The sequence below is a fragment of the Mirounga angustirostris genome, unplaced genomic scaffold (genome assembly GCF_029215605.1).
Source record: "Mirounga angustirostris isolate CCGP_5_RB_7025 unplaced genomic scaffold, mMirAng1.0.hap1 SCAF_15, whole genome shotgun sequence".
Taxonomy (NCBI): Eukaryota; Metazoa; Chordata; class Mammalia; order Carnivora; family Phocidae; genus Mirounga; species Mirounga angustirostris.
The window spans coordinates 85,730,925-85,758,835 of NW_026991723.1; the positions used below are offsets into that span (position 1 = coordinate 85,730,925).

At 52.8% G+C, this 27,911-nt stretch overlaps 1 protein-coding gene across 6 annotated transcripts in view; it reads left to right on the forward strand.

Annotated features, from left to right (window-relative positions):
• The window catches only part of RALGPS1 (Ral GEF with PH domain and SH3 binding motif 1), a 315,913-nt gene extending 291,675 nt beyond the window's left edge, over positions 1-24,238 (forward strand). For 4 of the 6 annotated variants that reach the window (XM_064579740.1, XM_064579737.1, XM_045883159.3 and 1 more), the window contains 7 exons: positions 1,400-1,451; positions 12,574-12,657; positions 13,961-14,066; positions 16,076-16,168; positions 16,343-16,448; positions 19,158-19,249; positions 23,488-24,238. In XM_064579740.1, the coding sequence (XP_064435810.1) occupies positions 1,400-1,451; positions 12,574-12,657; positions 13,961-14,066; positions 16,076-16,168; positions 16,343-16,448; positions 19,158-19,249; positions 23,488-23,517 (563 nt within the window). In that variant the 3' untranslated portion in view covers positions 23,518-24,238. The remainder of the gene's footprint in view (positions 1-1,399; positions 1,452-12,573; positions 12,658-13,960; positions 14,067-16,075; positions 16,169-16,342; positions 16,449-19,157; positions 19,250-23,487) is intronic. The other 2 variants (XM_064579741.1, XM_064579742.1) reach the window with 2 other exon arrangements.
• The last annotated feature ends 3,673 nt before the right edge of the window (positions 24,239-27,911 follow it).

Here is a 27,911-nt window from a genome sequence, read left to right on the forward strand (position 1 = left end):
GAAATGAGGCCGGTCTCTGAGGCAGTATCACCGGGGCGGGGGGGGCGGGGCGGCAGCTGTCTCCCACCCCCAGAAAGGCTGGGACAAGCAAGGTCTGTGTCTGCCTTCTGGCCTGGGAGGAAGTCATCCTCATTGGACCCAGTCAGGGGTTTACGACAGCTCAAGACAGTGCAGCCCGTGGTTCATAGGTGTCAGTATGTTGGGGAGAAGAATTCCGGGGTCGGTATGTTGGGGAAAGGTAAGCGGGTCTGTTCCCAGAGACTTGAATATGCCGATGGGCATTCTGGATCTCCAAAAAGGCAGTAGAGTCTGCAGGTTCCCCCTGTCTGGTCATGGAACCCTTTTCCTTGGAGTGTCCTGGAATGGGGTAGGGATGGGGAGGAGGTTCCGAGGAACCAGTCTGGGAAACGGCAGCCCCAGAGCCTCCAGCTGGGCAGCAGGACAGTTGTTTTACATCCGGGAAACTTTCTGAGCTGTGCCTGAGCCCAGGCCTTGACTCGGTTTTCTGAGTCAGGCACAATGCTGTCCAGTATCCAGACGGGGGATCACCAGGCAATTTGGTTCTTGGCTCTTCTTCTTGGGAAACTCAGACGTTTTTCTGTATGGAGCTGAAAGCCCTGCGTGCATGTGCCCTGTTCGGAGCCCTCGCCACCCGGTGACTCCCGAGGGACCTGAGACCTCCTCCATCCCCCTCTCCCCCTGCCCAGAGTTGGTGCCAGCAAGCAGCCCCGGCAGAGGCCAAGGCGAGGCACCTCCAAGGTCTGAGGGAGAGCACAGAGAACTCGGCAGCGTGCAGTGACAGGTGTCCTTGTGGCCAGAGCTGGGCCTTGGAGAGCAAAGGGGCAGCCAGGAGAGGTGGAGCTGCTCTCTTGTATATGCTGGCCGGGAGGTGAAGGGCCACTTCCTCAAGGCTTCTGTGTCATGCCAGGCAGCTGCTGTGACAGTCCTGGCCCTTGGGAGAAGAAGTGCTCATTTGGCCCTTGTCCTCACTAGGTGAGGCTTGTTCTAGCGCAGGTTTCACTTGGGCCAGGAGGGAGGCAGTGGTAGGGCCAGGCCAGGCCAAGACAGAGGCCAAGGGTGCAGAGTCTGGTGGGCCAGTGTGCAGGCAGCTGCAGCCTTCGGGGGGGTGGGTGGGTGGGAGGAGAGCAGGGAGAAGGGAGTGGAGGACCTACCTGGGAACAGTGGGAGGGGACAGTTCTTTTGAACCTCCCAGGAGAGCCAATCAAAAATAGCAGTAACACCCCGAGTCACACGGATGCCCACAGGGTCAGAAAGCTGTCTCTCTGGCATTTCTGCAGAGCTCGGGCCTGGGCCTGCTGACCCAGGAGAACAGACTCCTCTGGGGTTGGCCCCTCTTCTGCGAGGCTGCCACGCTCATTGATCTGTGTTCCTTTTCCAGGCAGTAGTGAGAGCTCAGAGTTTAGTGAAGAGATGTCTTCAGGGCTGGAAAGGTGAGTGTGGCCTCAGCTCAGTCTCCCCCCCAGGGCGGCGCTCAGGGCTCCGGGCGGGGACCAGCCCCCAACCCCACCCCCACCACCCCGCACTGGCCCAGCCTGGGGAGGCTGTGGCTCCCCAGGTCAGCTTGGCCCAGGGGCAGGGCCCACTCGGAGTGGGGGGTGGAAGAGCGAGCAGGATGGGCATGGGGCAGGGGTCCCAGCCCCATGCTCTGAGCAGCCCCACTCATCATCCCGCCCAGAGCTAGCCCAGGAGCCTGAGGCCAGCACCTCATCCTCAGGCCAAGCTGCCGAAGAGACCTTGGAGCAGATTTGGTCTGAAATGTGGGTTCTCAAAACCAGAAGCCTGAGATGGGCCTGGTGTGGAGATGGGCACGTGTCTCCGCCTGGTGGGGTCTGAGAGTGTTACACCCACATGGCCTCGGGCATTGGGCTGACACCCATCCACCTTGCTGGGCACTGTGACAGTGAAGTGGATCCCAGCCCAGGGTTTGGCTCCCTGTGGTGAGCCCTTCTGCCCCCGGAATGGGGCCTCCTGCTCAGGAATCCATCCACTGCATCTACTCCACGAGCTGAGGCTTTCTTTGTGCCAGGCACCAGATGGGCTCTGGGAAGACAGACTCTGAATGGGGAGCTCCCATAGCTATGGTGCCCCCAAAGGTGAAGGGGCATCATGGCGACTAGAGGTCTGAGGGGAGGCAGGGAGAAATCCACGGACACGGAATGCTGCAGAAAGGCGGATTTGCACCATCCTTCGGAGTAGCCCCTCCAGCAGCGTGCAGGGGCCCCGTGCACGCACACTCACACAGTTATGTACGCTCTACACACACAGACTTATACTCACCATCTGCCATGTGCGTGTGCACACGTTTCCCAAGAAATGCCGTGTGTGTGTGTACACATTCATGTGTACGTGCACTCGTGTACTCACACAGATGTGGGTGTGCCTACACATGCATACATTCACACACAGCTCCCACATATACTCACCTCATGCACGTGCGCTCATGCTCACACACACACGCTCTCTCTCTCTCTCTGTCCACACTCCTCACTTCTCCTCTGGTGCCAAAGCCTCCTGTCTCATCAGTCTCCATAATCATAAAATGGCCAGAGAGAAGATGAACCCACCCAGCAAGTCCTCACAGGGCAGAGGGACATAAGTGAGAAGTCATAAGTGACCTTTGTTGAGCATTCCCTGTGTGCCAGGCACTGTCCTAGCCTCACTGAATCCTCAAGCACTGCTACACAGTGACTCCTCGGAGTGTCCCGTTTCACATCTATGGACAGCAAGGCTCAGAGAGGTGAAGTGACTTGTCCTGCTTCATACTCCTCGGGGAGGGCAGAGCTGACCTAAATCCACATCCTCCTGACTGCTGAGCCCACCTCTTTGTGCTCCTGGCCCTGTCCAGAGGGCCACTGTGACAGCTATGGGGACTGGCCCCACATCAGTTGGTCAGTCTGTCCATCTTTGTGAAAGCGTAGATGGAGGGCTGGAAAGGGGGAGGAACAATGTCATGAGCCCTTGGAACCTGCTCCCTCTGTCCCTGCTACAGGACCCCTGGAGGGATATTTGCTCTGTTCTTGCCTATGCCCTGGGGCCAGCCCAGCAGTGAGGATGAGAACCAGACAGGCTCTAGGGTAGACTCCAGATCTGATGAGCAAAAGTCTGACTTGTGTCAGCATCAGTCAGGAGGCCCTGACAAAGGGGGCTTACAGGCAAGCCAGTGTCTCCTGGCCACAGGCCAGTGAGGGGACACTGAATGGGAAACTTTTGCAAGCATGGTGCCTGGATCCAGACCTAAACTTACCCACTGGCTCATTCATTCCCTCATTCCCTCATTCATTCAATCAGTGGCTGTTTATTATGCCACTGTGTCTTGCCAGACACCACACTAATCACTGAGGGCAGCAAATACGGCTCCTGATGAGCACCCGTGACCCAGACCAGAGCCACCAGGAAGACAGTGAGGGGGTTCCTGCCCCCATAGAGGATGCTGTGCTTACTCAATAGCGAACCCTGTAAGATACCGCATTTCTCTTTTCTCTCTTCCACTTAGAATTTGGCATTCAATTTACTGTTCATTGGAGCGTCCGTAGTAGGTGCTTTTTGGGTGGGACCTCCTGCAAGAGCTGGTCTCCCAGCTGGCTCACCCATGCAGATGCCCAGCCCTGCCTCCAGCAGCCTGCAGGGAGAACATCCTGTTTCTCATTCTCTGGGGACCTAGCTCTGGGATCATAGCCCGATGAGGGGAGCAGGAGACCACCTGCTTTGGAAGATGCCCGTGGGGTTAGGATGAGCCCTCCAGTCCACTCCGGGACCCACGCTGCCCCTGGCCTCCAGCTCCCATGGCCTGGCCTCCAGTCTGCATTTCCATCTTGCTCTAGCCTCTTTCCATGTCCACCAGAAAGAATCCATTCCCTCAAATGCTTGTGAGCATCTGAGACTTTCATGAAGAGTCCATGGGAGAGCTGGAGGGGAGGGTTTGCCTCACGGTCTTTGAAAACCTTTGTTAAATGCCACTATTTCCCACGCAACTCGGGGACCACAGTTCACCGTGCCACCTGGGCCTCCCTGCCTCACCTTCACCCACACAGTGCTCAGCCCCACTGGGGCCTCCCTTCATGCCCAGGCCACTTTGCTCCTGCTCTACAAAGGCGAGCAGATCCCCTCTCCCTGGAAGCCAGGGCCACCCTGCCTGGGCCCAGAGGCCAGTGTCTGCCCTGAAAGAGCCTCCAGAACACATTTCAGCAAAGCAGAGCCTCCCTTCTCAGAGACCCTACCAGCTGGTCTTGACCGATGCTCTAAGAACACAGCCTTCCCTATACCCTTACACTTGCATGGGCGGGCAGTGACCTCAGACCCACAGCCAGTGGTGCAGGAGAGGGCTGCCCCCCAACACCTGTGAGAGAGGATGAGGTCCTGGCTTCTCCAGTCCCCAGAGGCCAGGCCAGGGTGGGGGCAGCACCTTGCCCCACAGCCCTGAAGCTTAGGGGCCACAACCTTCAATTGCCTCGTCCACCAGGCCCCCGGCCCTGCTGACAAGCTTGACCCAGGCCAGGAAGAGAAATGGAGCCAAATGCCAGCATGAAGGACAGGGAGGTCCCATGCCAGTGACCCCTGCCACCAACACACACCCCTCCGTTGGTCTTCAGGCACATCTCAATCACCCTTTTGCCACTATGACCAGGCAGGCAGGAGGGTTCCCGTTGTCCGATGGAGCGCGGGGTCATTGGCCTTGTCTTGCAAGTTTGCCTTCCCTGAGATCTCACACACGGACATTTCAGCCTGGCAGCCCGAAGGCAGTCCTTGAGTGGCAGCCAGAGCTCAGGCTATACCCAGTGCTTTCCTCGAGTGGCCAGCCTTAACGAGCGCCCACGATAGAGCCCACAAGAGTCCTGGGGACCCTTTGCACTGCTCTCTCTGAGAGCGGGCCAGGCGGAGGGACGATAGCCCCACTGACCCTGTTCTTGCTAGGACTGTGCATCGAGGGTTCAGGGGCCGAAGGGGCCGAAGGGGGCCTCCTGCTGCAGCTCTCATCCTGCTGTCCCTTCATCCCTCTCAGCCTCAGCAAAGCCACAGGGCCTGTAGTCTGGGGCGGGGGGAGGGGGGGTGGAAACAGACTAGCCATGAGGTGGCCAGATCAAGGAAGAGTTGGTTCTGCTGCTCTAAAGACCCTCCCCTATCTTCGGGGCCCAGAATGAGGACAGAATGGTGGTCCTGGGTCAGTGCCCTCAACATCCGGAGGCCAGAGTCACTGGGCTGGGGGTGAGGGTGGGCCCCCTCCTCTCTTAAGACCCTACCTCATGTCCCAACCTGCACCTTTCTCACCTCAATATCCTGGGTTGAGGACAAAGGTTTCCAGGAGGACCCCGTATCACACTGTGCTTTCCCAAGGAGAGAAGGCAGGCGGCCCTGAAAAGGCATTTTCAACATGTACTTAATTAACTAGAAAGTAGGGACTGTGGACACTGCCCTAGCCTAGTCTCGAGCAAACCTCAGGCTTCTCAGAAATTCAAGAGGGAAGGGAATATTTTAGGCCAATCAGCAAGAGCTAACAGGTGCTTCTTTTTATGCCTGATTTGGCACTAAAGAGAATAAAAATATTAGCCTAAGTTAATTTTAAATGAAGTTTTTAAAAATAAGAACAAAATGGGGCGCCTGGGTGGCTCAGTTGGTTAAGCGACTGCCTTTGGCTCAGGTCATGATCCTGGAGTCCCGGGATCAAGTCCCGCATCGGGCTCCCTGCTCGGCGGGGAGTCTGCTTCTCCCTCTGACCCTCCCCCCTCTCATGCTCTCTCTATCTCATTCTCTCTCTCAAATAAATAGATAAAATCTTTAAAAAAAAATAGGAACAAAATGGATGATAGAGGTGAACACATATGTATGTACAAAAATATGCAGTGTCACTCTTCTCGGTTCTCTCTGAGTTCTAGGGCCACTGAATGAATTTCTTTCCTTCACTTTTTTTCTATATTGTCCACATCTGCCACAATGGGTACATGTTTCTTTTATACCCAGAAAAAAATTAACATTTTTTTAAAAAGATATAATCAGAAATGTTTACTGATTGGTTTTTAAGAGGTAACGTATGAAAGCATGTCACAGAGTTCGTCACGAAACCCTGGGCCATTCGTCTTCTCTAGTCTGACATTAGCCGTATGTGAGGCAGGGCCACTCTCCCGCGAGAGACAGGCTGGAAACACAGGTGGTGCAAAGACGAGGAGGCAGAGGGATCCTTGGGAATGGGAGAGGCCCGTGTGACGACTCTCTCAGAAGCAGAGCTATTTCTCCTTTCCCAGGGAGGCGAGGGATACAGGGGAGCTAGTCGCAGCTCACAGTCGGGCTGGGAGGCAGAACAAATCGATGATGCCAGGTCCAGAGGGACTTGAAGTTGTGCAGCACTCAGTGGGACTGTCCAGTGCAGTGACCCGAGTCAGACTGCGGGGTCAGGGGTAGTTTCTGGTAGAGGCGATGGTTAAGCAGCAGCCCAGAGACACTAGTGAAGAGGACCACCGCGGGCCCTCGAGTGGGGTCCAGGGATCTGAGGAGGCCTGAGTCGTGTGCCAGGATGAGAGAGGTGGCCCAGGGATGCTCGGTGTGGCTCTTCAGAGTCACTGCAGGAGAGGTGGACTCTGGGATGTGTCCTGGTCTCCGAAGCTCTTAGTGTGCCTCTCCATCGAAAGATCATGGTCTGGCTTCCCCACACTGCCAAGTAGTGCTAGGAGGGGCCTGGGGTCAGGACGGCTGGCTCTCAGTGACCTTGGGCCTGTCTCTCAACCTCTGAGCCGCAGGAGCCTCAGCTCTACAGTGAGGATGCTCCCAGGAAATACTTAGCACATAGGTGGAGCTGCTCCGTTTGGGAACTTTTTGACATTTTCTCGAGTTTCACTCAGTGGGTACCCTTGCCAGCAAGCAGGGGATGCAGGGGTCTCAGACTGGGTGGGGTGAGGAGGAAAGTCCCCAAATGGCAGTTCAGTCATCGTGGGACGGATGAGCTACCATGAAGGCAAGTGTCCGCCAGCCGTGGTTGGCCTCCAGGGTGACACTGAACTGTGGGGATGACCCGTTTAGGAGGCTGCTGCAGGCAGGCGGCCCCGCCAGTGCCCCAGGGCGCCGAGGAGGGTGGGTGATGCAGTGTTTCCCTGCATGAGGTTTACTTGTTCTTCTTAGCCAGTGGAATCTTCCAACACCCTTAGGGAAACCCCAGGAAAGTAGAGTCATGGCAGCAGACCCCCAAATCAGAGCTTTTTAAAGACACGCTTTTCCTTTCTTGAGACAATCAGAGGACTCTGGCAGGTGGCCCAGGTTTGCCAGGGTGCAGAGGCCCCTCCTGAGCCCCACACTGTGCAGCATTTCAAGAGAGGGAGGGCCGCTCTGGAGGCAATCATGGTGGTGAGGGGTCCCTTTAACTGAAGGGCAACACGAGAGTGACTGTTTTCAGGGTGACTTTCATGGAGGGCCTCGCTGCCTTCCTCCCACCCCTGTACCTGAGGCCCAGGAATCCCCCAGGCTCATGTCCCGCACCCACCCACCCCTCGGTCTGGTTTCCCCAGCCCCATCTTGCTCTGTGCCTCCGGTCGGATCCTCTGCCTCCTGTGGCAGCCCCGTTGGACAGTGTGCCAAGCTTCTGATGTGGGTTCCCCCAAAGATGCCATCTCTTGCCTTGCTTTCAGCAACAGACACTGAAGTCTGGAAAATGAGGCTCCACCCAGGAGCTCAGGCTCCTCTCAGAAAGAACAGCGGGCAGCACTCCCCGGGCCTTTTGCTTGACCTTGTCCTTGGGCTGGGCCCTGCCCACTAGCGGCTGTGGCTTCACGGGTAGCTGAGAAATCTCAGCCACAGCCTCTCTGTCCCATACCTATGACCGCTCAGATTCATGTCCTAGACAGTGGGCAGGATTTCTTTCCATCTTGAATCAGTCCTTCTCCACATATACCTGCTACAATCCCCTCTCTCTCTGCAGACCAGATTTCTAGACTTCTCAGCTCATCGAGGGGAAGATGGACACCTCACAGCTCCCAAGTTTACATGTTATACCTTCATCCAGCCACAGAGCCTGACTTCCCATCTCTCACATCTGGTTCCTAATTGCCATGAGAGAAAATCTGATTGACCTGGCTTAGATCAGGTGTTGTTCTATCCACTCAGCTAAACATGCAGTACTTATATGGCTCCTAGAGTCCCACTTAGTAGATCAGGGACATTACCCAGAGAGGAGTGAGTGAGTGGCTTATAAGCAGTAAATAAAAGTCCTTTAGCAAGTACAGCTGGAAGGGATGTCCCGGGGTCCAGCAGAGCTCAGAGTGGCAGCTTCCTGTCTGCGGATGAGGTGAATCTTCAGAAGTGGCTGGGGGACCAAGCTCTGGCTAATGGGATGGCTTCCCATTAAGGCTTGCCAGGGCAGGTGGACACTGTTGATGAACAGGCACACTCATACCTCAAGGGGCTCAATGCACTTGAGATAGAAGAATGGGGCGGAGGACCCTACTTCTGCTAAGACGAGATTACTGAGACCCCAATGTAATTATTACCCAAGACTTCTCCCTATTCCCCAACCTCCTTAACCAGTAACGGGGACTCGGGGCTTTATGAAATTTAATCCCCATGATGCTACCTAATGTGTACCTAGAAAACTGTTGAGGGGAAGATGCCTTTCAGACCTGCCTTGGCTAGTCTGAATTCTCATGATGCTGTTGGCCCAGGCAGGACCCTGGCTCCTTCTGCCTCAACAGCACTACCCACTCTTCCTCTTCCTAGTGTTGTGACCTTGGGCAAGTTACTCCACCTCTCCAAGCCTCAGATTCGTTATTTATAAGGTGGGGATAAGAATAGTGCCTGCCTGGGGCGCCCGGGTGGCTCAGTCGGTAAAGCATCCAACTCTTGATCTCAGCTCAGGTCTCGATCTCAAGGTTGTGAGTTCAAGCCTCGCATTGAGTTCCCGGGCTGGGTGTGGAGCCTACATAAAACAAACAAACCAAAAAAAATAGTGCCTGCCTAACAGTATTCCTGATTTTCAGGATAGAAACCCCCAGTGTGATTAGACAAGATAATAAACAAGTACTGCTTAGCACATTGCCTAGCACCCATCATCCCCATCACCACCCCATCACCCCCATCGTTCCATCCTCATTATCCCCATCATCACTGTCACTTCATCATTCCCATCATTCCCATCACCCCATCACCCATCATCTACATCATCCCATCCTTATCATTCCCATCATCCCATCATCTACATCATCCCATCCTTATCATCCTCGTCATCCCCATCACCCCATCATCCCCATCATCCCATCCTTATCATCCCCGTCATCCCCATCACACCATCATCCCCATCATCCCATCCTTATCATCCTCATCATCTCCATCACCCCATCATCATCACCATACCATCATTCTCGTCAGCCCATCCTTATCATTATCACCATCAGCATCATCATCATTTTGTACACCATTTGGGACTGAAGTATTCCACTTGGTTGCCAGCCTACATCTTCCCCAGACCAGACTTCCCATGAGTAGGGTTGCCTGCTGCATCCCTCCTCCCCACCACTGCCCAAGATCCATCCTTGAGAGGAAACAATAAAATGGCCTTCCTGGGGTACATTCCACTCAGCTACATTCTGCTCCCAGCATCATGCTGGGAGAGGTGTCCATGGTTCTGGAGTGGGAACCCCCATGTCAGTCCAAGAAATCCCGATTTCTGAGTTCACCAGGTACCACTACCCATTCATTTTGCATTTTGTGGCTCTGAACATTCAAATAACAAGTCTTCTCAAAGCAGGGCCATGATCAGATTGGTTCCAGTGGCTGAAGATCTTGGCTCCTCTGTGCTGATTCTAGCCTGCTTAGGCCCAGCCACAGTCACCCCAACCGCCACAACCCTCCTCCAGCCCTGCAGGGCTCAGCTGGGGAGGAAGGCTGGCCACCACAACCCTGACAATTCTGAAAGCTGGCCTTGGGGAAAAGTCACAATTATGCTGACCTTCAAGGCCAGGGTCACTCCCCCAGGTTCCAGGGAAGCAGGCCCTGACTTCCCCACTGGGAGCAGCTTGACAGACATAGGCCCTCTGCTCACACAGGAAAGCCAGCTTCCCTTTGTGAATACTTGCGTCTCCATCCCTAATGACAGGCCAGTGCGGTGGGATGCGTGGCTTCACCTCCCTGAGCCTCTGTCTCCTCATCTAAAACAGGGTGGGAATGGTGCCCCTCACAGAGGTGGGAGGAGCAGTGGGTCTCATGGTCAGCAGTTGATAAATGGCAACTGCTCCGAGGTGCCAGTCAGTCAGAACCACCTCAAGTTTACTCCAGTGCAGAGACCAAGGGCCGAGGGCGCCGAGGGGTGGTCCCATCCCAGGAGATCGGGGGCCCTCCAGTCTCACAGACACTGACAAAGCCTGACCAGCGTGAGCTGCAGCAGAGACCCGAAAGGAGTGGTGCCTCTGAGAGGAAGATGTCCCGAAGCCACCCACAGGATAGACCCAGTCCCCGGGGCAGCCTCCCTGCAACCCTGAAAGGCATGGGAGGAGCCTGGGCAGTAGAGTCAGAACAGGGGTCAAATCCTGGCTTACTGGGCTCATGCCTCGGTCAAGTGTCTTCCCATCACTGAGCCTCAGTTTCCCTATTCTGGGGAAGATAATGTGTTTAAATAAAGCTCCAGTGAGATGGTGAGTGTTGCAGCCTTGCACATGTGAGCCCTCACTCACTAGTGATCTCCGCACCCCTGCATTCCCCCCACCAGCCCAGTGCACTGGGGGGCAGCCCACGTGGAGAAAGGCTGCTTAAAAGGCTAGACCGGTTGGAAGATGCTGATTTAAAGCTGTTGACAAGTGTCAGTCATGCAAACATCTGTTGAGTGTGCAGCCATGGACTCTCTCAGAAAGGAGAGAAGGACGGAGGGAAGGTAAAAGTGCCAACCACATCCCCCCAATGGTGGAACTACTGGACATTGAGGACAGCCCACTGTCGTTGCACCTTATCCTTGGGCACCAGGGCAAAAGGACAAGAAGAAAGGTGGAGAAGAAGGGACCAGAGGACTCAGCTCTGGAAAGGGAGGCTCCATCTCAGACTCCAGACAGGCGGCAGCTCAGAGCAGGAATCAGATCAAACGAGGAGACGTCCCCTGGGCACAAGGGATGTCATCGCAGAACGGTTTGCTGTCGGACCCCGCCCCGACTCATAAGAAATCTCTGGTAATGGCTGGGGAGGAAACCAACCTGGAGGCAGTCCTTCGTGAGCCCTCCGAGCAGCCTGTGTCAGCACGGGGTTATACCAGGTTGTGAGGTACTCAGCAGTGTTCCGGTACCGGTGGAAATCCTGGAGCTTTTCATAAATTACAGATTAGTCATGTCCCGCTCACTCACTGCATTGCAAGCCTCTTTCTGAATGGAGGGGAGGGAGGAGGCAGTCCAGCCTGTGAGCTGGGAGTTGGGCATGCCACGGCCTCATCTGCGCCACAGCTCGTGGTGGGGGTGGGGTCAGCCTGTGACCATCATCTGTCACCCAGGTGTGCTGGGGAAAGCCTGAGATCCGTTACAGCTGAGGATGTACCTGAAGAGGAGGGGCCGATGGGCAGCTGGCCTAGATGGCCATCAGACTCCCACCAGCCCTGAACTTGGGCCTCTGTACAGCAGACCCAAGATGGTCATCAAGAACAGTTCCTTCTCAAGTGGAGGACCGAGGGGAAGGGAGCCATGCGACCCTCCCCTCAGAGGCACCTGAGCTCACTTAGGCTATGACGGACCTGCTGCCATGAATGAGCGCGGCCCCCCCGCCAAGTGTCCAGTGCCATGGGGCCGCATGCAGCAACCTAGGACTGGCCACAGGGAACCGCAAAGGCAGTCTCGACCTCGTCTGACCTTATAGATTGGGTTATATCCCTGTTTGGCCAAAGGGGCAGGAAAGCACCGGCCCAGGGGGACCGTGCTGCAGGGGTGAGCCGGTGATTGAGGACCACATGGACACAGGAAATCATCCTGCTAAAAGAGGAAAAGGTGAAGAGGAGAGACAGAAAGATGGAAGCCTCCCCCCCAAATAGGTTAAACTTCTGCTTACTCTGGAAGCTGTACCTTTCCCTGCAAAGGCTCCCTGCTGGGGACACCAGGTGGGAGAAAAGCCAGAGGAGCAGCATGCAGGGAGATGGCAGGTACCCGGCGGGGGCCAGCAGAGGAGGCCGTCCGGTGGAGAGGACACGGCAAACAGAGGAATTCAGCTGTGCCCTGGTGAATGGGGACGGTGCACACGCCCCCCTCCCCAACCCAGGCCCAACATGCAAGACTGCCCTCAGTTCTGTGTGCCCTTGTAATTGGATTTACCATGGCCTATTTGGGCTGGACGGCATTTTCTATTAAACATGTCAGCTTCACATTGGGTCAGTGGGTGTGCCCTGATTTTAGTCACCCCCTGACACTGATGGAGGCTCTGGGGGCGTCGTGTTCACTGACCTGGCAGCTCCAGATGTGCCCTAGATGTGTCTGCAATGTGACATAGGGGGTGCAGGAAGAGCTGGGGTTGGAGCCTCCTGAGCTAATGCCCACAGAGTCTGGGATGCCCTTGCTTCCTCCGAGTATCTAGTTGTTCCAGATGTTGCTAAAATTCACCCCTTTTCCTCTGAAGCAGGGGACGTCTCTATGCCACGCTAGGGCCCAACTGGCGGGTACCAGTTCGGAATTCTCCCAGAACCCGGAGCTGCGTCTACAGGTATTCATTTATTTTTGTGCTCATTTACTTGACAACTAGCTCTAGGCTGTTTGTCGGATGACAAGAGCGCTGTGCTCGAGGCTGCTGGATGAGCCAGAGTCCAAGAGGCTACTGCCTCAGGAGAGACAGAGACTGAACCGATAATCCCAGATCCCTGATGGTCCCAGAGAGGAGGTGGGGTGTTCTGCTAGGGGAGAGCAGGGAAGGCCTCTCTGGAGAAAGGACTGGAAGAGTGATAGGAATGAACCAAATACAGGGAGGGGAGGTGTAGGGATAATAAGAGCACCTCAAGCCAAAGGGAGGCAGGAAGAGCAGGGTGGCTTGGGGGCTGAGAGAGGGGAGGGGTGGAGAGGAGGCTGGGGAGGTGGGGGTGGGGGGTTGGGGTGGGGGTGGGTGACAGACAGTGGCATGCCCGGGTCATCCTGGCCGTGGCATGGAGAGCTGGAGAGCGTGCAGGAGGAAGGCAAGAGTGGCCTCAGGGAGGCCAGGGGAGAGCATCAGGCAGTTGCCCAAAGGCAGAGCAGTTCTGGCCTAAGGTAGGGGGAGTGGGATTGCTGAGAGGGGCAGTCAGGCATATGTAGGACTTGGGATCAGTACATCCTTGGGATTGAGTAGGTGGCAGGGGTGGAGGAGTAAGAGGAGAAACCCCCCAGGTCTCTGGTTCAGGCAGCCGGATGGATGGTGGTACCGTTCACCCACATGTGGAGGAAGAGCAGCTTGAGGAAGGGCGCCAAGTTGAGGGAGATGCCTATGGGAGGCACCTACCCAGTGAGCCGAAGCCACCCAGAGCCTCAGGGCAGGTCCAGGCTAGTGCTGCACTTGGCTGTCTTTACCTGTAGGTGGCGCCCGAAGCCTTGAGGCAAAGGCGCCGGGCTTAGCCGCTGGCTCTGGCCCCACTTCTCTTCCCGCTCCCCCGCCACTTCCCGTGCATGCCCTCTGCTCCTCCAGGCCGCTGCCAACACAAGGAGGGGCCGCAGGGGCCCCAGGCTCCCCAGGTGGAGAGGAGGGCGGGACCACAGGGAGGGCCAGGAGGAAGCCGCCGCAGAGGTCAGGAGCAGGTGGCCGTGCTGCTGGGCCCTGGGCTATGAGGAGCTCTGTCACCAAGCCTCGGGCCTCCAGGCGCCCCGAAAGGTGAGGGAGGTGGAAGTTTCCAGCTGTGGCCAGCCCAGGGCCACCTGCCCCGACCCTGTCGAGTCCTCTGGCCTGGCACAGCATCGTGGACTTGGCAGTGGGGAGCTGTGAGGAAGAGGGTGCCTGACCGTGGCTCTTCCAGGGCAGTGTCTGACTGGTGGTCTCCCCCCAGCCCCACAGGCCCGTGCATCTGTACGCTGGGGAGCTCAGCCGCAGTGCCTACCATGGAGGGTCCTCTGAGGAGGAAGACTCTGCTCAAGGAAGGACGGAGACCCGCGGTAAGTGCAGACCCTCCTCCGTCCAGAGGCAGCAGGGGCATCAGGGAGGGCCCTGGGCTCCGGCCCTGGCCATGCTACTGAGTGAGCAAGGGCCTCACTTTCTACATCTGTAAACTGGGATAAAATAGTGCCTATGTCGTCGAGAACTCAGCAAGACTGTCACATGCACAGCTGTGCACACAGTGAGCACGTGGTGAGCCAGAGCTGTGACGAGGGCGAGTGGAAGCCTGCAGACCCCTGGGCGTTGGGCTGGAACTCCCCCTGAGAGGGTCGACACAGCCTGCGTCACGTCCCCAGCTGTAGATGCCCTCTCTCCCTGTGGCAGCATCATCTGGAGGCCTTTGAGGCTCTACCGCTAGTTCCTGGGTCACCTGTGCTGGGCCCACATGTCACTGGCTCCATGACCTCCACCCATGGCAGGGCCTCAGCCGCAGGCAAAGACCCTTGTACTGTTCCACGGAGCATCCAGGCACGGGTTTCCTGTAAATGGCCCGTGGGCCGCACCTCGAGGCAGTGTCTGCTCTGGCCCCTGCTTGCCCTCTCCACTGCCCACGGAGCCCCCTCCTGCCTGTGCCTGCCGGAGGTGCCAGGGCGGCAGCCCAGCTGTCACCCCCAGAGGCTACCCTGTCTGCAGGTGCCAGGTGGCTCGTGGGTAAGGAGCGTCTTCACCCCAGCCCTGGGCCGCACTTTGTCCCTCGGGCCCAGATTATCACAGAGCATTCTGTGACGTGGGGCCCTAGATCTGGCCTGTTGTACGGACCTGCCTGCTTCTCTCCCATGCTCAGGGTTCAGGCCTCGGTCATTCTGAGCCAGGGTGAGACAGTGTCCCACTAGCAGAGTTTTCCCAAATGCTGGTTGGCCCAGGAGTGAGTGATGAAATCAGTCCAGTGGGTCATGACCGGTATTTGTGAGCAGAATAGAATAGAATGGAAAATGTCAGTGTTCCATAGAATAAAGGTAAGTATTGTTTCATGAAACTTCTTTTAGTTCGACATGTATGTGCATGTGTGTTACACACACGTGTGAGTGTCATCAAACACGTCTGAAAGCTGGTGCTTTCACCATGGCCAGCGCTGGAGCCGCATCCAGCATGGAGAAGGGTCCTGTTGGCTGCGATGCAGAACGGTCTGCCTCGCTACACTCAACCTTGTTCCTTTCAGGAGACGATTCTTGCTTCGCCTTTGCAAACCAAAAGGCTCGTCGAAGTGATTTTCCCTAAACCAAGGAGCAGAGCCCCCTGAAGAGAGAATCCCAGCCTTCCCGCCTAGAGAAACAGAAAGAATACCTATAGCTCTGCCCTGTTGGCTTTTCCCCCTTCTAACCCTACAGACTTCCCACGTGCTGCCATTCAGTCTCAGCCCGAGCACCCCAGTGCAGATACTGTGGTTTGCCTAGGCTGTGGTTTAGCATGTCTGTGTTTTAAACATGTTTCTCCCCAGGACCTTCTTGGACCCAAGTCACCTGAACACATAGAAATTAAGCCTTGAGGGCGCCTGGGTGGCTCATTTGGTTAAGCAACTGCCTTCGGCTCAGATCATGATCCTGGAGTCCCGGGATCGAGTCCCACATCGGGCTCCCTGCTCGGCCGGGTGTCTGCTTCTCCCTCTGACCCTCCTCCCTCTCATGCTCTCTGTCTCTCATTCTCTCTCTCGCAAATAAATAAAATCTTAAAAAAAAAAAAAAAGAAAGAAAGAAATTAAGCCTTGACACTGCCTTAAACAAGGTGAAAAGAAATGAAAGGCTCTCGGAGTAAAGGAGCCAGAGAGAGGAGGCCGGGCTTAGGGCTCAGAGCTCAGAGGCACTGATGGGGAGGGTCTCCCTCCTCCAGGCCCGGAGTGGAAGTGACACTGATGCGTGAGGGGCCGGGAGGAGATGAGGCCTGCACTGGCCTTGGTTGGGAGGAAGGAGACACCATTCCAGCCATGTGACCGGGTCTGTAATCGGGCAGGGAGGGGGGACTCCACCCCACCACGTGCAGCGTTGCCACTCTGCCTCCCCTTCCTCTGTAGCTGTCCTCGTGGACCAGGTACTGGGTCATACTCTCGGGATCCACCCTCCTGTACTACGGAGCCAAGTCCTTGCGGGGCACAGACAGGAAACACGTAAGTCCCATGAAAGGACTCTCCATGCTGGGACTTCAGGTAGTGTGACCTGGCGGGGTTGCGGGGGGGAGGGGGAGGAAAGCAGGGGAGGTGGCGAGGATGGGAAGGCCCAGCTCAGCTTCCTCGGGGAGTGGAGGGCATAGGCCTCCTGGTTATACTGTTGTTCTTCCCCAGTATAAATCCACACCTGGCAAAAAAGTCTCCGTCGTGGGCTGGATGGTGCAGCTGCCTGACGACCCCGAGCACCCGGATATCTTCCAGCTGAATAACCCTGACAAAGGTAAGCAGCAGGCCCAGTGCTGGGTGCCCACGACTTCTACCTTGTTTTCCTCTTCTGCTAAATGTATATTTTGAAACAGTAAGAACTTTGGGGGCTGCTGCTTTCCCTTTGCTTTAGGTTGTGATCAGAGGGTCCCCACACTAGTCCATGGATACTGCTTCATTTGTGATCAGTGTGTCCACTGGGCATGGCATGTGGCTGCAGGAACCCTTTTGTGGCCTCAGCTGTGGCTACTGGGGCTCATCACCTTTGCAGCTATAGCCTCAGGGTCTTGGAATAAATACTATAATGCTGCCTAAGGCATGGACCATGCAGCATCCCAGTGGCCGGGAGGGTCTTGGGTTTTGGGAGATTTCAGGGGCACCCCTGACATTACCTGTGTCATGAGACTCTCACAGTCTCCTGGTCCAAGGCCAAATCAGAGAAGAGCCCTTTTACAGAAGCCCCGACTTTAGCTTGTCTGGTCATCTCCCATTTCCTCCTGGTTCCATCCCTCCCCCATGACCATGATGGATGGAAGGAGAGGTTCTGGGTGCCATCTTGTCCAGAAGCCCTATTTGCATTGACATTCAGAATAGGCCATGCTATCAAAGAAATGGGAATCAGAACCACAATGAGGTATCACCTCACACCTATCAGAATGGCTAAAATCAAAAAGACAAGAAATAACAAGTGTTGGTGAGGATGTGGAGAAAAAGGAACCCTTGTGCATTGTTTGTGGGAATCTAAATTGGTGTAGCCACTGTGGAAAAGAATATGGAAGTTCCTCAGAAAATTAAAAATAGGAATACCATATGATCCAATAATTCCATTACTGAGTAATGACCCAAAGAAAATGAAAACACTAATCCAAAAAGATATTCACCCTATGTTTATTGTATTATTTATAATGGAAGCAACCTAAGTGTCCTTTGATAGATGAATGGATAAGGGAGACGTGACACACACATATGCACACACACACACTAGCCATAAAAATTCTACACAGCCATAAAAAAGAATGAGATCATGCCCTTTGTGACAATATAAATGCACCCAGAGGGTATTATGCCAAGTGAAATAAGTCAGACTGAGAAAGACAAATGTGGTCTGATTTCATGCATATGTGGAATCTAAAAACAACAACAACCACCAAAACCAAATGAATAAACAAACAAAAAGCAGAATCAGACCTATAAATATAGAGGACAAACTGATGGTTTCTAGAGGGGAGGGGATGGGGGGGATGGACAAAATGGGTGAAGGGGAATGGGAGATACAGACTTCCAGTTATGGAATGAGGAAGTCCTAGGAATATAGTCAATGATATTTTAATAGAGTTGATGGTGATCATAGTAACTACACTGTGGGTGAGCATAGCATAATGTATAAACTTGTTGAATCACTGTGTTGTACACCTGAAACAATGTAAGATTTTGTGTCAATTACACTAAAAAAAATAGAAGAAGAATAGCTCATGCTTGTCTTCCTGGTAGCCCACGTCACATGACAAAACCCTGAAATACCGGGGTCTTGGGTTCTAGCCAGGCAAAGTCACTGGGCCTATCAGGTCTCCAAGCATCTTTACATCTTCTCAGGAATGTTCTAGTGCAAGGTTCATGTACATACAAATCACCTGAGGAACTTGTAAAATTTCAGGTTTGGGTTCAGTGGATCTGGGCTGGAGCACAAGCTTCTGCATTTCTAACAAGCTCCCAGCTAATGCAGATGACGCTGCGATAGAGAGACCACAGGGTTCTAGTGTTGTTAGCTGGGAAGTCAAGAAACAGGAAACCCCCAGGGGCCCAGGGACTGGAGAGGAGAAGAGCCAAGTTCTCTGCTCCATGTCTGAGTGATTGAATCCACACACAGCTCACACTCGTCATAGCATGTCCCAATCTGGTCACCCCTGGAATTTCTTCCTCAAGGTCCAGGCCTGGATTATAAGTGGTTTCTCGGGGAAGTAAAGGCTGTGCCTACACAAGCTTGACTTGGGGACCATATGGCCACGGAGACCACAGGCCACTCTTGGGCCTTAGCCCACAGGAAAGCACTGTCCCCAAGCAGAGGGAAATATGACACAGAGGGTGGCAGGGTCTGTGGATAGAATTCAAGGGGTCTGTGAACCTAGTGGTGAAAAAGAAAATTGCATCTTTGTTTTCTGTGGCCTCTCACACCTTTATTTACGAGTATTAAACTACTAGAATGTTCACAACACTGTGATTTTATGTCCAAGAGAAAGCACAGATATTTTCCTATCACGTATAGTTGCAGATTTTTCAGAGTGGCATTTCTGCTCATCTCTCTGGAATTACAGTACAGTGTCAGACCCGCCCCTAGATCTTTTTACTGGTGCATAAGTAGAGAAACACACCTAGAACTGTATCACTCAAGTGTTGTTTAGTAGTTTGATAACTGCATTTCGGTGGTATTGATATCCTTTGTATTTTATTTTATGCGTTTTGAAAATGTTATTCTGAGAAGGGTCCACAGGCCTCACCAGAGTCAAATGCACCATGGCCCCCAAGATGGTTAAGAGCCCCGGTCCACAGAGACAGCCCAGAGGCAGCAGAGGTTCTACCCCTGCAAGCTCCAAGCTTACCTTGGACTGCTCCTGACCTTCCTTGGTTTAGTTAACCTAAGTTCATATTCATCTTCATGTCCCAGTCACAGGCAGACCCTCCCATGAGACCCTCCCTCTTTCTAACCAATGGTTTCTCTGCCCGTTAGGCAATGTTTACAAGTTCCAGACGGGTTCCCGGTTTCATGCAATATTGTGGCACAAGCATTTGGATGACGCATGTAAAAGCAACAGGCCTCAGGTAAAGTCACCGAAACCCTGCTTGTCTCTGGAAATATCCTCTCCCCACCCTAGGGACTAAGGGTCCATAGAAAACAGGGCTCCTGGGCGCCTGGCTGGCTCAGTTGGTTAAGCAACTGCCTTCGGCTCAGGTCATGATCCCGGAGTCCCGGGATCGAGTCCCACATTGGGCTCCCTGCTCTTCGGGAGGCCTGCTTCTCCTCTAATCCTCCTCCCTCTCATGCTCTCAGTCTCTCATTCTCTCTCTAGCAAATAAATAAAATCTTAAAAAAAAAAAAGAAAAGAAAAGAAAACAGGGCTCCTTCCTTCCCTCAGAGCCTATCAGCTGTGCTCCCAGGCACCGACCGTCTTTTGAGCAACCTTTCTCCATGAGACAGGGCACCCTCTGCTCAGCTGAGAACTAAGCCTGGCTCCAGATCAGAACGGTGAATCTGGTCCCTGTGTCTTTCCCACTAAGGGAAACCCCACCAAAACATCCATCAGGCACAGTGTGGTGGCAGGTGTGAGATCGCCCCAAGGATCAGGATATAGCATCCATTTAGACCATGTCCCCCAAAAGCTGATTCGTGGGCGTACTCCAGACTGACAGAAGGGCCTCCCTGCCCCATAGCCCCTAGGAATAATACTATTTGCTAATAGGGCGCCTGGGTGGCTCAGTTGGTTAAGCGACTGCCTTCGGCTCAGGTCATGATCCTGGAGTCCTGGGATCAAGTCCCATATCAGGCTCCCTGCTCAGCGAGGAGCCTGCTTCTCCCTCTGACCCTCCCCCCTCTCGTGTACTCTCTCTCATTCTCGCTCTCTCAAATAAATAAATAAATCTTTAAAAAAAAAAAAAAAACTATTCGCTAATATTAAGAGCCAAACATGGCTGCTCCTCAGTGTATCAGAGCCAGCAGGACCTCTGATCGGTGCCTCGCCCAGGACCAGGCATTATGGGAAAGGCCGAATCCTCGCAACACCCCTGTGAGGCATGTTTCTCTTACGGTCTCCATTTTATGCTGAGGACACTGAGGCTCAGAGAGTGGCAGGCACTTGTTCAAGGTGCCAAGGTTAATGAGATCTAACCCCGGTCGTCCGGCCACCAAAGTCTGCCCCGAGCTCCCCTGCCTCGCACTTCCCAGAGGGTCCCCAGCTCGCTCAGCGGCCCGGAGCGCAGCCTCGGCTGTCAGGCTGCTGAGAGGCATGGTTGCTTCAGCCCTCAGCACCCAATGGGGCAGGCTGGACGCTCCTGCCCCTAGGAGTCAGCATTTGGCTGCTGGTGCCAGGATCGGTTTTCCTGTCCCTAAGCTTCCCTGTGCATGTTCTGCAGGGATCAACCAGAAGAGGGCACTGCGGAGTGGGTCCCTCTCTGCCTGGGGAGCCAGCAAGCACCAGAAATTGAGAGGAGGCTATGGCAGCTTCTGGTGGGTAGCGGCTGGGAGGCACCAGCTCTGAGGTGTGAGGGGGCCCTCAGCAAAGGCTGGCACACACCAGGCATTTGGGTCGGGGAGGATGCTGATGACAGCACAGTCACGGATTTCTGGGCCCCAACGCGTGGTTCTCGGAGACCAGAGGGAGGTCTCGGCTTGGTCCTAATCAGGATTTTCATCTGTAACATGACATGAGGACATATGTCACAAGCTGGTCAGATTATAGATGATGGGAAGCTAGAAAGCAGACTTAGTAAAAAGTTCTCAACAAACTAAAACAGTAGGAAAGACTGAAAAAAGGAAAATGTGAGGTACCACGGAGGAGCTCAAAATAAACTGCATTTGAGTCGCCTTACTCACCCATCTGCCTGCTAGGAATTTGTCCTGGTGATAGACTCACACATGTCCAAAAAGGTGTGTGGTTCAGAATGTTCACTGCAGGGGCACCTGGCTGGTTCAGTCAGGTAAGCGTACGACTCTTGATCTCAGCTCAGGTCTTGATCTCAGGGTCATGAGAGGCAACTTAAAAAAATGTTCACTGCAGCATTGTCCTTGATAGAGAAAACGAGAAACCTCTGTGACCATCAGTAAACCCCCATTGTGTGACTCCTGGTAGTGATTAGAAGGACAGAGGCAGATTTGTGCATGGTATCCTGAAAGGGACTCCAAGATAGAAGTAAAAAGCAAAGTACAGGGGCGCCTGGCTGGCTCAGTCAGTAGAACACGCAACTCTTGCTCTCGGGGTCATGAGTTTGAGCCCCACGTTGGGCACAGAGATTACTTAAAAAAATAAAAAAATTTGGGGGCGCCTGGGTGGCTCAGTCGTTAAGCGTCTGCCTTCGGCTCAGGTCATGATCCCAGGGTCCTGGGATCGAGCCCCGCATCGGGCTCCCCGCTCGGCGGGAAGCCTGCCTCTCCCCCCTCCACTCCCCCTGCCTGTCCTCCTCTCTCAATGTGTCTCTCTCTGTCAAATAAATAAATAAAATCTTTAAAAAAATAATAAATAAATAAATAATTTAAAAAATTTTAAAAAGCAAAGGGTAAAACATTTGTAAGGGTGATCTCATTTGTATTAAAATACATAAGCGTATTTATAATATGTACGCTTGCCTCTGTATACAAAATTCCTAAAGTGATATGCAGCAGGTAGCAGGAAACTGGGTCAAACCCATTTGGCAGAGCAGGTGTTTGGTCAGAAGGACAAATAGATTGAATTTCATGTATGGCAAATGCGGTATGCCATGGCAAAGTTTTGCAACTTTTAAGTACTTTTGTCCAATTTTTAGACCTAGGCGAGAGGGACATTTTATTTTTTCTACTTTTTTTCCCCTTCTATTTCGAATTTACTTTCAACCACGTATTCTGCTCTATGCTGTATGTGATCATAAAAAGTTGGCAACAGCTAACTCTTCCAAGCAGATTATTTAAATAAAGCACAGCACGTCCCTGTGATGGCATGCAGGGGCTGCAATGAAAGAAATCACAGAAATGCATCTACTCCCATGGAAAATCTCAGTGACTGGGATTGGTTTTCTTTTTGGTGGACTTGCACTTCTTAAAATTGTTTGTACTGACACCGAATACGCTTAAACCTTATTTATAACATGTGTAAGGTGTAAACCACAGCGGAAAAAACCACACCCAGCTCCTTGCCCACCCAGCCTAAGGGCAGGACCTCCCTGGGCCTCAGAACACCTTCCTCCCCCAGGGGCCTCTTCCTAATTCCGTGTCCCACCCATCTGCCTGCACCTCCTAACCACTCTCCTGATTTATTTACTGTTCCTTTAAAATGTTAGCACGTGTATTTGATTCCTTAATGTATTGTCTGGGGTACATTTTTAAAAACATTTTTAAAAAATAGGACCATAACTGGATATTTTCTTCTGTGACTTGCTTTTCTCCTACAGTGTGTTCCCGAGATTCATCTGTGTCAATGTGTGTAGCTGTCATTCATGTATTTGTACTGATACTTTTTTTATTAATTCTTCTGGCAGTGATCCCAGGAATAATTTCCTGCTTTTTGCTATTTTGAACAGTGCTGCTGTGACCATTCTTATAACTATCTCCTGGTGCAAGGAGATGCATTTTTTCCCAATTCATCACTTTGACCAAATTGACACTAAGATGATTAGTTTTTGATGAAATTGCTTCGCATCAAATCTCCTGGAATCCTATAGCAGAGCCGGGTGGGGGAGCCTGGGGCTGGGGGCAGCTTTGAAGGGAGAGGGAAGCACCCTGACCTTGGGCTGGTGGTCTCCCCAGGAAAGGTCTCCCCAGCAAAGGGATCGTGTCCTGGGGACACAGCTCTGGGAAGGCTTTGGGGTTCCCAGCATCCTGATCGCTCCTCCTGGTGCTCCCGCTTGTCAGTTCCTGCCACCCCCCACCACCACCCACCCTTGCCCGCTGGTTTCCCTTCCAGAGGCTCATGCCCATTCCTGCAGAATTTGCCTCCTCTCCGTTTGAAGTGCAGTTTTATTTTGCCACCAGCCTAGTGAACGAGAGAGCATGGGCTCTGAGGCTGTGGCCTGCCATTTACTCGAAGTGGGCTTCCCCTCTCTAAGCCTCAGGGTCCTCATCTTTGTCACGGGGATATTTCCCAAACCTGCCTCCTGGGGTGTCGTGAAAACTAAAGGACATGATGATGTCAAGTGCCTAGCACACAGCGGCCACTTGACAAACAGCGACCGTGTTTCTTGCCAGGCCCTCTTACCCACCCACCCTGCTCATTCGCAGACTCACTGGGAAAGACCTGATCCCTTCCCTTAGGGGCACACCTCGTCCCATTCTGAAAGGTTGGAACTTTGACAAGAGGCTGAGCTTTCTCTTCCAGGTACCTGCAAACCTTATGTCATTTGAATAAGTCTCTGCAGGACTTGGCGTGACTTCAGAGGCTTCTGGGAGCCCAGCCTGGGACTGGTGGCGAAGCGCATGTCCTGGGCACAGGCTTTTGGCCAGGATGCTGGGTGACTCACGGCCGGACTCAAGGGGACTTGGCCTGTGGCCTCACAGTCCAGAGGGCTCTGCCAGTGCAGGGTCCACCTGCCAATCCCCAGCGACTCTCATGACACTCATTCTTCAGCACCACCCCGCAGGGCCGTGGTTGGGCCCCAGACTGTGCACCCCACCCTCCCTCTCTGGGCCCTCGTCCGTCCACCAGCTGCTGCTTCGACTAGAGAGCATCCGGCCCACGTTGGGTCTCCCGTGCTTTCTCCTGCACAAGAGTGGACAATGTTAACCTGCATGAGGGGCCAGAGAGAAGGAACAGGCTATGGAGTTGGCTTTTTATACCCCAAGTGCACGGGGTCGCTCACCCACAGGGCTGCCTCAGATTTTGTACAACCCCCAAAGCGTCCTCTGCGTGTGCGTGCCGTATACGTGTGCGTGCGAGCGAGTGTGAACTCTTCATGAAACATGCATTTTGGCACAAGACTTGTGACATCACATCCTTCATTCGCTTTGAGGCCCTGCTTTAACCTGACATGATAGCCTTGTCCACTGAGGAAGGTCAGAGTGAGAGCCCAGATTCCTCCTATGTTAAGGGTTCCTTGCATTCTTTTACTGTAAACAAACAATGCCTTAAATTGTGTCTTGTTTTCTGTTCCAATGGGTGCTATTCATCTGGAAGGCCTGCTGTCTGGGCCCCCCGGGTCCCTTCCAGGCCTTGTTGCTGTTGGCTCTTCTGAGACAGGACCCGGCTTCAGGACTGTGGACTGGGCTGGCCTGCTTGCTCCCTCCCACCCCTCTCCTGCAGGGTCTGAAAGCCCGTGTCTTCTCCCCCCGCCACGCACCCCCCCCCCCCCGCCCCAGACCATGCCAGAGTGGGAAGTCATGACACTTTCTCCTGACTTCCTAGGAAGCACCCAGAGGCTGCCATGCTCATGCACAGAAGCCGCACAGAAGCCGCTGTGCACCAGCCCCTCCTGGAGGGCAAGGCTTTGCTCCCATCATTTACTGCCAGGGCGGGGCCCGCTGGGATTCCTGGTTCCACTGGGGAGCTGAGTGACACTGAGGCCTTAAGCTCCCCCAGTCTTGCCCCCAAATGCAGTCACCAGCAAGCTCTCCACATCCAAGTCCAAGGGCACAATTGTTGATGACCATGGTGACGAGAGCAAAGCCCTGGGGAGTGAACGGTCCCAGCTCTGCATTCATTTAAGCACTCTTCACATGGACAATGTCCTTGATCTGTCACTGTCTTTTAAGTGGCTTTTATTTTGCACAAATACATCTTTATTCAAAACAAAGAATAAAAGTTAGCTTTATTTATGGTAGCTTTATCCCATAGCTTCTCTCCCTCCCTCCCTCTCTAATCTGGGTGTCCGAATTCTGAGAAGGAAACCCTGAAAGGGTTTTCTGAATTCCTGGGTCTTTGTTGCTGTCATGGTTTCCGAGCTCACACTGATCAGACATCAAACCATCCTTAAGAGTTTCTGGGCAAGATGCTTCAAAGCAACATCTTCACCAGGAAAGTGTGATAGGTGAATTTTAAAACTACCAAAGGACCCACCACTGTATTTTGATCAAACGGTGACAACTTTCCTGAAAATTCCAATGAATTGGTGAGGAAAGTAGTTGCCGTCAGGGTCTTATTTTATGGTCGAGGCTTAATGTGCTCAGCAACTAACCCTCCAAAGGAGCAAAGTCTAGAATACTTTTGTGCCAGGAGAAGCTCCAGGTGGTATAGTTGGTGCCATCCAATCTTGGCCGTGAGTGCTCTGCACACCCATGCACAGCTGGGGGGCCAGATGCTTGCACCCAGTTCACACCAATGACTACTCAAATGGGCATCCAGAGGCCGAAGGAAAACACCAAACACTCCCAACACCTCTCACCAGAACCACGCAGTGTTAACGCTTTAACCTACACTGATCTGATTCTACCTGTTAATATTTTTTGAAGTCTTAAGTTTGGAGGATAGCGCAAGACTGGAAAATCAGCTACTTATTTTCCTTGGGTTTCTCCACTTCTCAACTGTCCTGGCTCTTCTCGCATGAAATACTATAGATGCCAATCCAAGAACCTCAGAATTTCAGGCTCCCTTCAGTCAGCGCATTTTCTGCCCTTTACACATTTTTCTTATCTTCCACAAAAATTTTCTTCTGAGCTGAATTTGAGATAGCACAATTGCAATTCTTTTCAAAATGCAAAATGTTTAGTCTTCTCACTGATTGAGACTGATTCCACATCCCCTCCTAGAAACATTCTTAGCTTGGACTCTTGAAGAATCTGCTTAGACCTTGTTGGCAAAGGCCTTTAGAGCTGGTAAGAACCTCGAATGTACCGGAAGGGTCCTGGAGACAGGCCGAAAGATGCTGGGCTCTCCCAGCCAGGACGGGGGGCCAGGCATTTAAGTGCTGATTATCTTCCCGCCATTGGTTTGTCCCTCAAACAGCGGGTGAGGAGGCCCTCAGGCTGGCACAGAGGAGGTCAGATACAAACCCTAAAAGGGAGAAGTCCATGGGTGGATCCTCACCCTGGAGGGAAGCATTTCTGGTTTTTGCGCTTTGACTGTCCATAATGCACCAATGTTTGTGAAACCATCAAAGGTGATATGTCTTGTATGCATATGCTGGTGGTTGGTTTTTCGTGTTTTTTTTTTTTCTTTTGAGCAAACAGATAATGGTGCCCCAAAATGAAAATTATAGAATGCTGTCTACAAAATCGTGGAATAGGTAGTTGGTATCATTATGATGCCCCAAGAGCCTCATGCACCTCTCCCTGGGAATAATTTTTGCTCCTCTCAGTTGGAACATGTTTTATAACTCAAGGTCAGCCAAATGCATTCTGACAACTGAAATGCTTCATGGAGGATTGATTCAGTGGGGAGCAGTAGAAACAGTGTTCTGAGTGTGCCAGTGAGAGAGTGCAGCCCCCCTTTCCTTCCCTGAAGACACCCATTCATCACCCTGTCTCGCCATGGAACCTAAACAGGAAGATACTTGAAGGCATTCTGTTTAGGAAAGAACCCACTCTCTCTTGCCAACTGAATTTATAAAGCATTTTTTTTCCTTACCAAGATGGCCAGTATTTCTTTCATGATCTTCCTCTGCCACCTCCGAGCCCAAGACATGTATCTTTTAGGATACCATTTTACAAGTGGAAAACGACCCATGAAAATGGGAAGCCTTTCTCAAGCGGGTCTGATTTCATTCCACAGGTGGGTCTACAGCTCTGCACCCACATTACTAATGCTTGTAACTGGGTGAACATTGCTAAAAACACAACCTAACTTATTTTGCGTGACTTCATAAATGGCTTTAACCAGCTTCACATCGTACTGACATGTTGTGTGATTTCATGTTTTAAATAGAAAAAAAAAAAAACCCACATGAGTCCCTTGGAAATAACATTATCTGTGCAAAATCACCCATTCGTGCATTCATTCATTCGTTCATTCATGACTCCAGTGAGTGCTTCCTGTGTGCCAGGCTTTACCCAGGATATACTGTAAATGGCTGAGGACAAGCAGAGCTGATCCTTGCCCTCATGGAGCTGACCACACTCAACGAACAAATAATCCTCACCATGGCATCTCCTCCGGCAAGACCCTGCCTCTCTCCTAACACTGGGTAGAAACCCTGTGCACATTCCTCCGGAAACGTTTCAAAACACTCCCCAGACTGAATAGCCTCTTGATCGGTGAGTTCAGTTGCAAGGAGAACTAGATGCAGTGGCTGTCCTAGAGGCTGGTTGTCGCAGAACACCCAGGCAGAGAGCTTTGGTCGGGCATGCTGCGGAGGACTCTGAGATGGAATGAGAGAGTAGGGTCAGAATGTTCACAGTATTTACTCCAGAGGCTTTTTTAGTTTTAATTTCAGTGTTAAATGCAAGTACAGCATGAGCGAGAGCTACATTTTCATGGGTGTTGAGAACTTGTACCATGGACCACCTCAGAGTCCTGTGCTGCACAAGGGTGGGTACACTGGGGGCAGCCCCCAAATCCCTGTTTGCAGCAGCAACGGGAAGGATCATCTGTCCGTTCTCTAATCGTTCTGCTCTTTACCCATTTCTGAACGACTGTGACCATTCAGTAATGAAATAGTAGTAATTAATTTATTAGTATGGTATAACCTTTAATGAATTTCGTGCCAAAATGCATGGTTTTTCACTTAGCATTCAAAATGTTGCGTAGAGAGTAGTTTTCAATTTCTTATGTATTCCTCAAAGTAAGTTGAAAATCAGTTTCTACATTTCAATTTGTTTCTTGTTAAATCTGTTGCACTCTCCTGGGCTGTCTTTTTTTTTCCAGCAGACCCC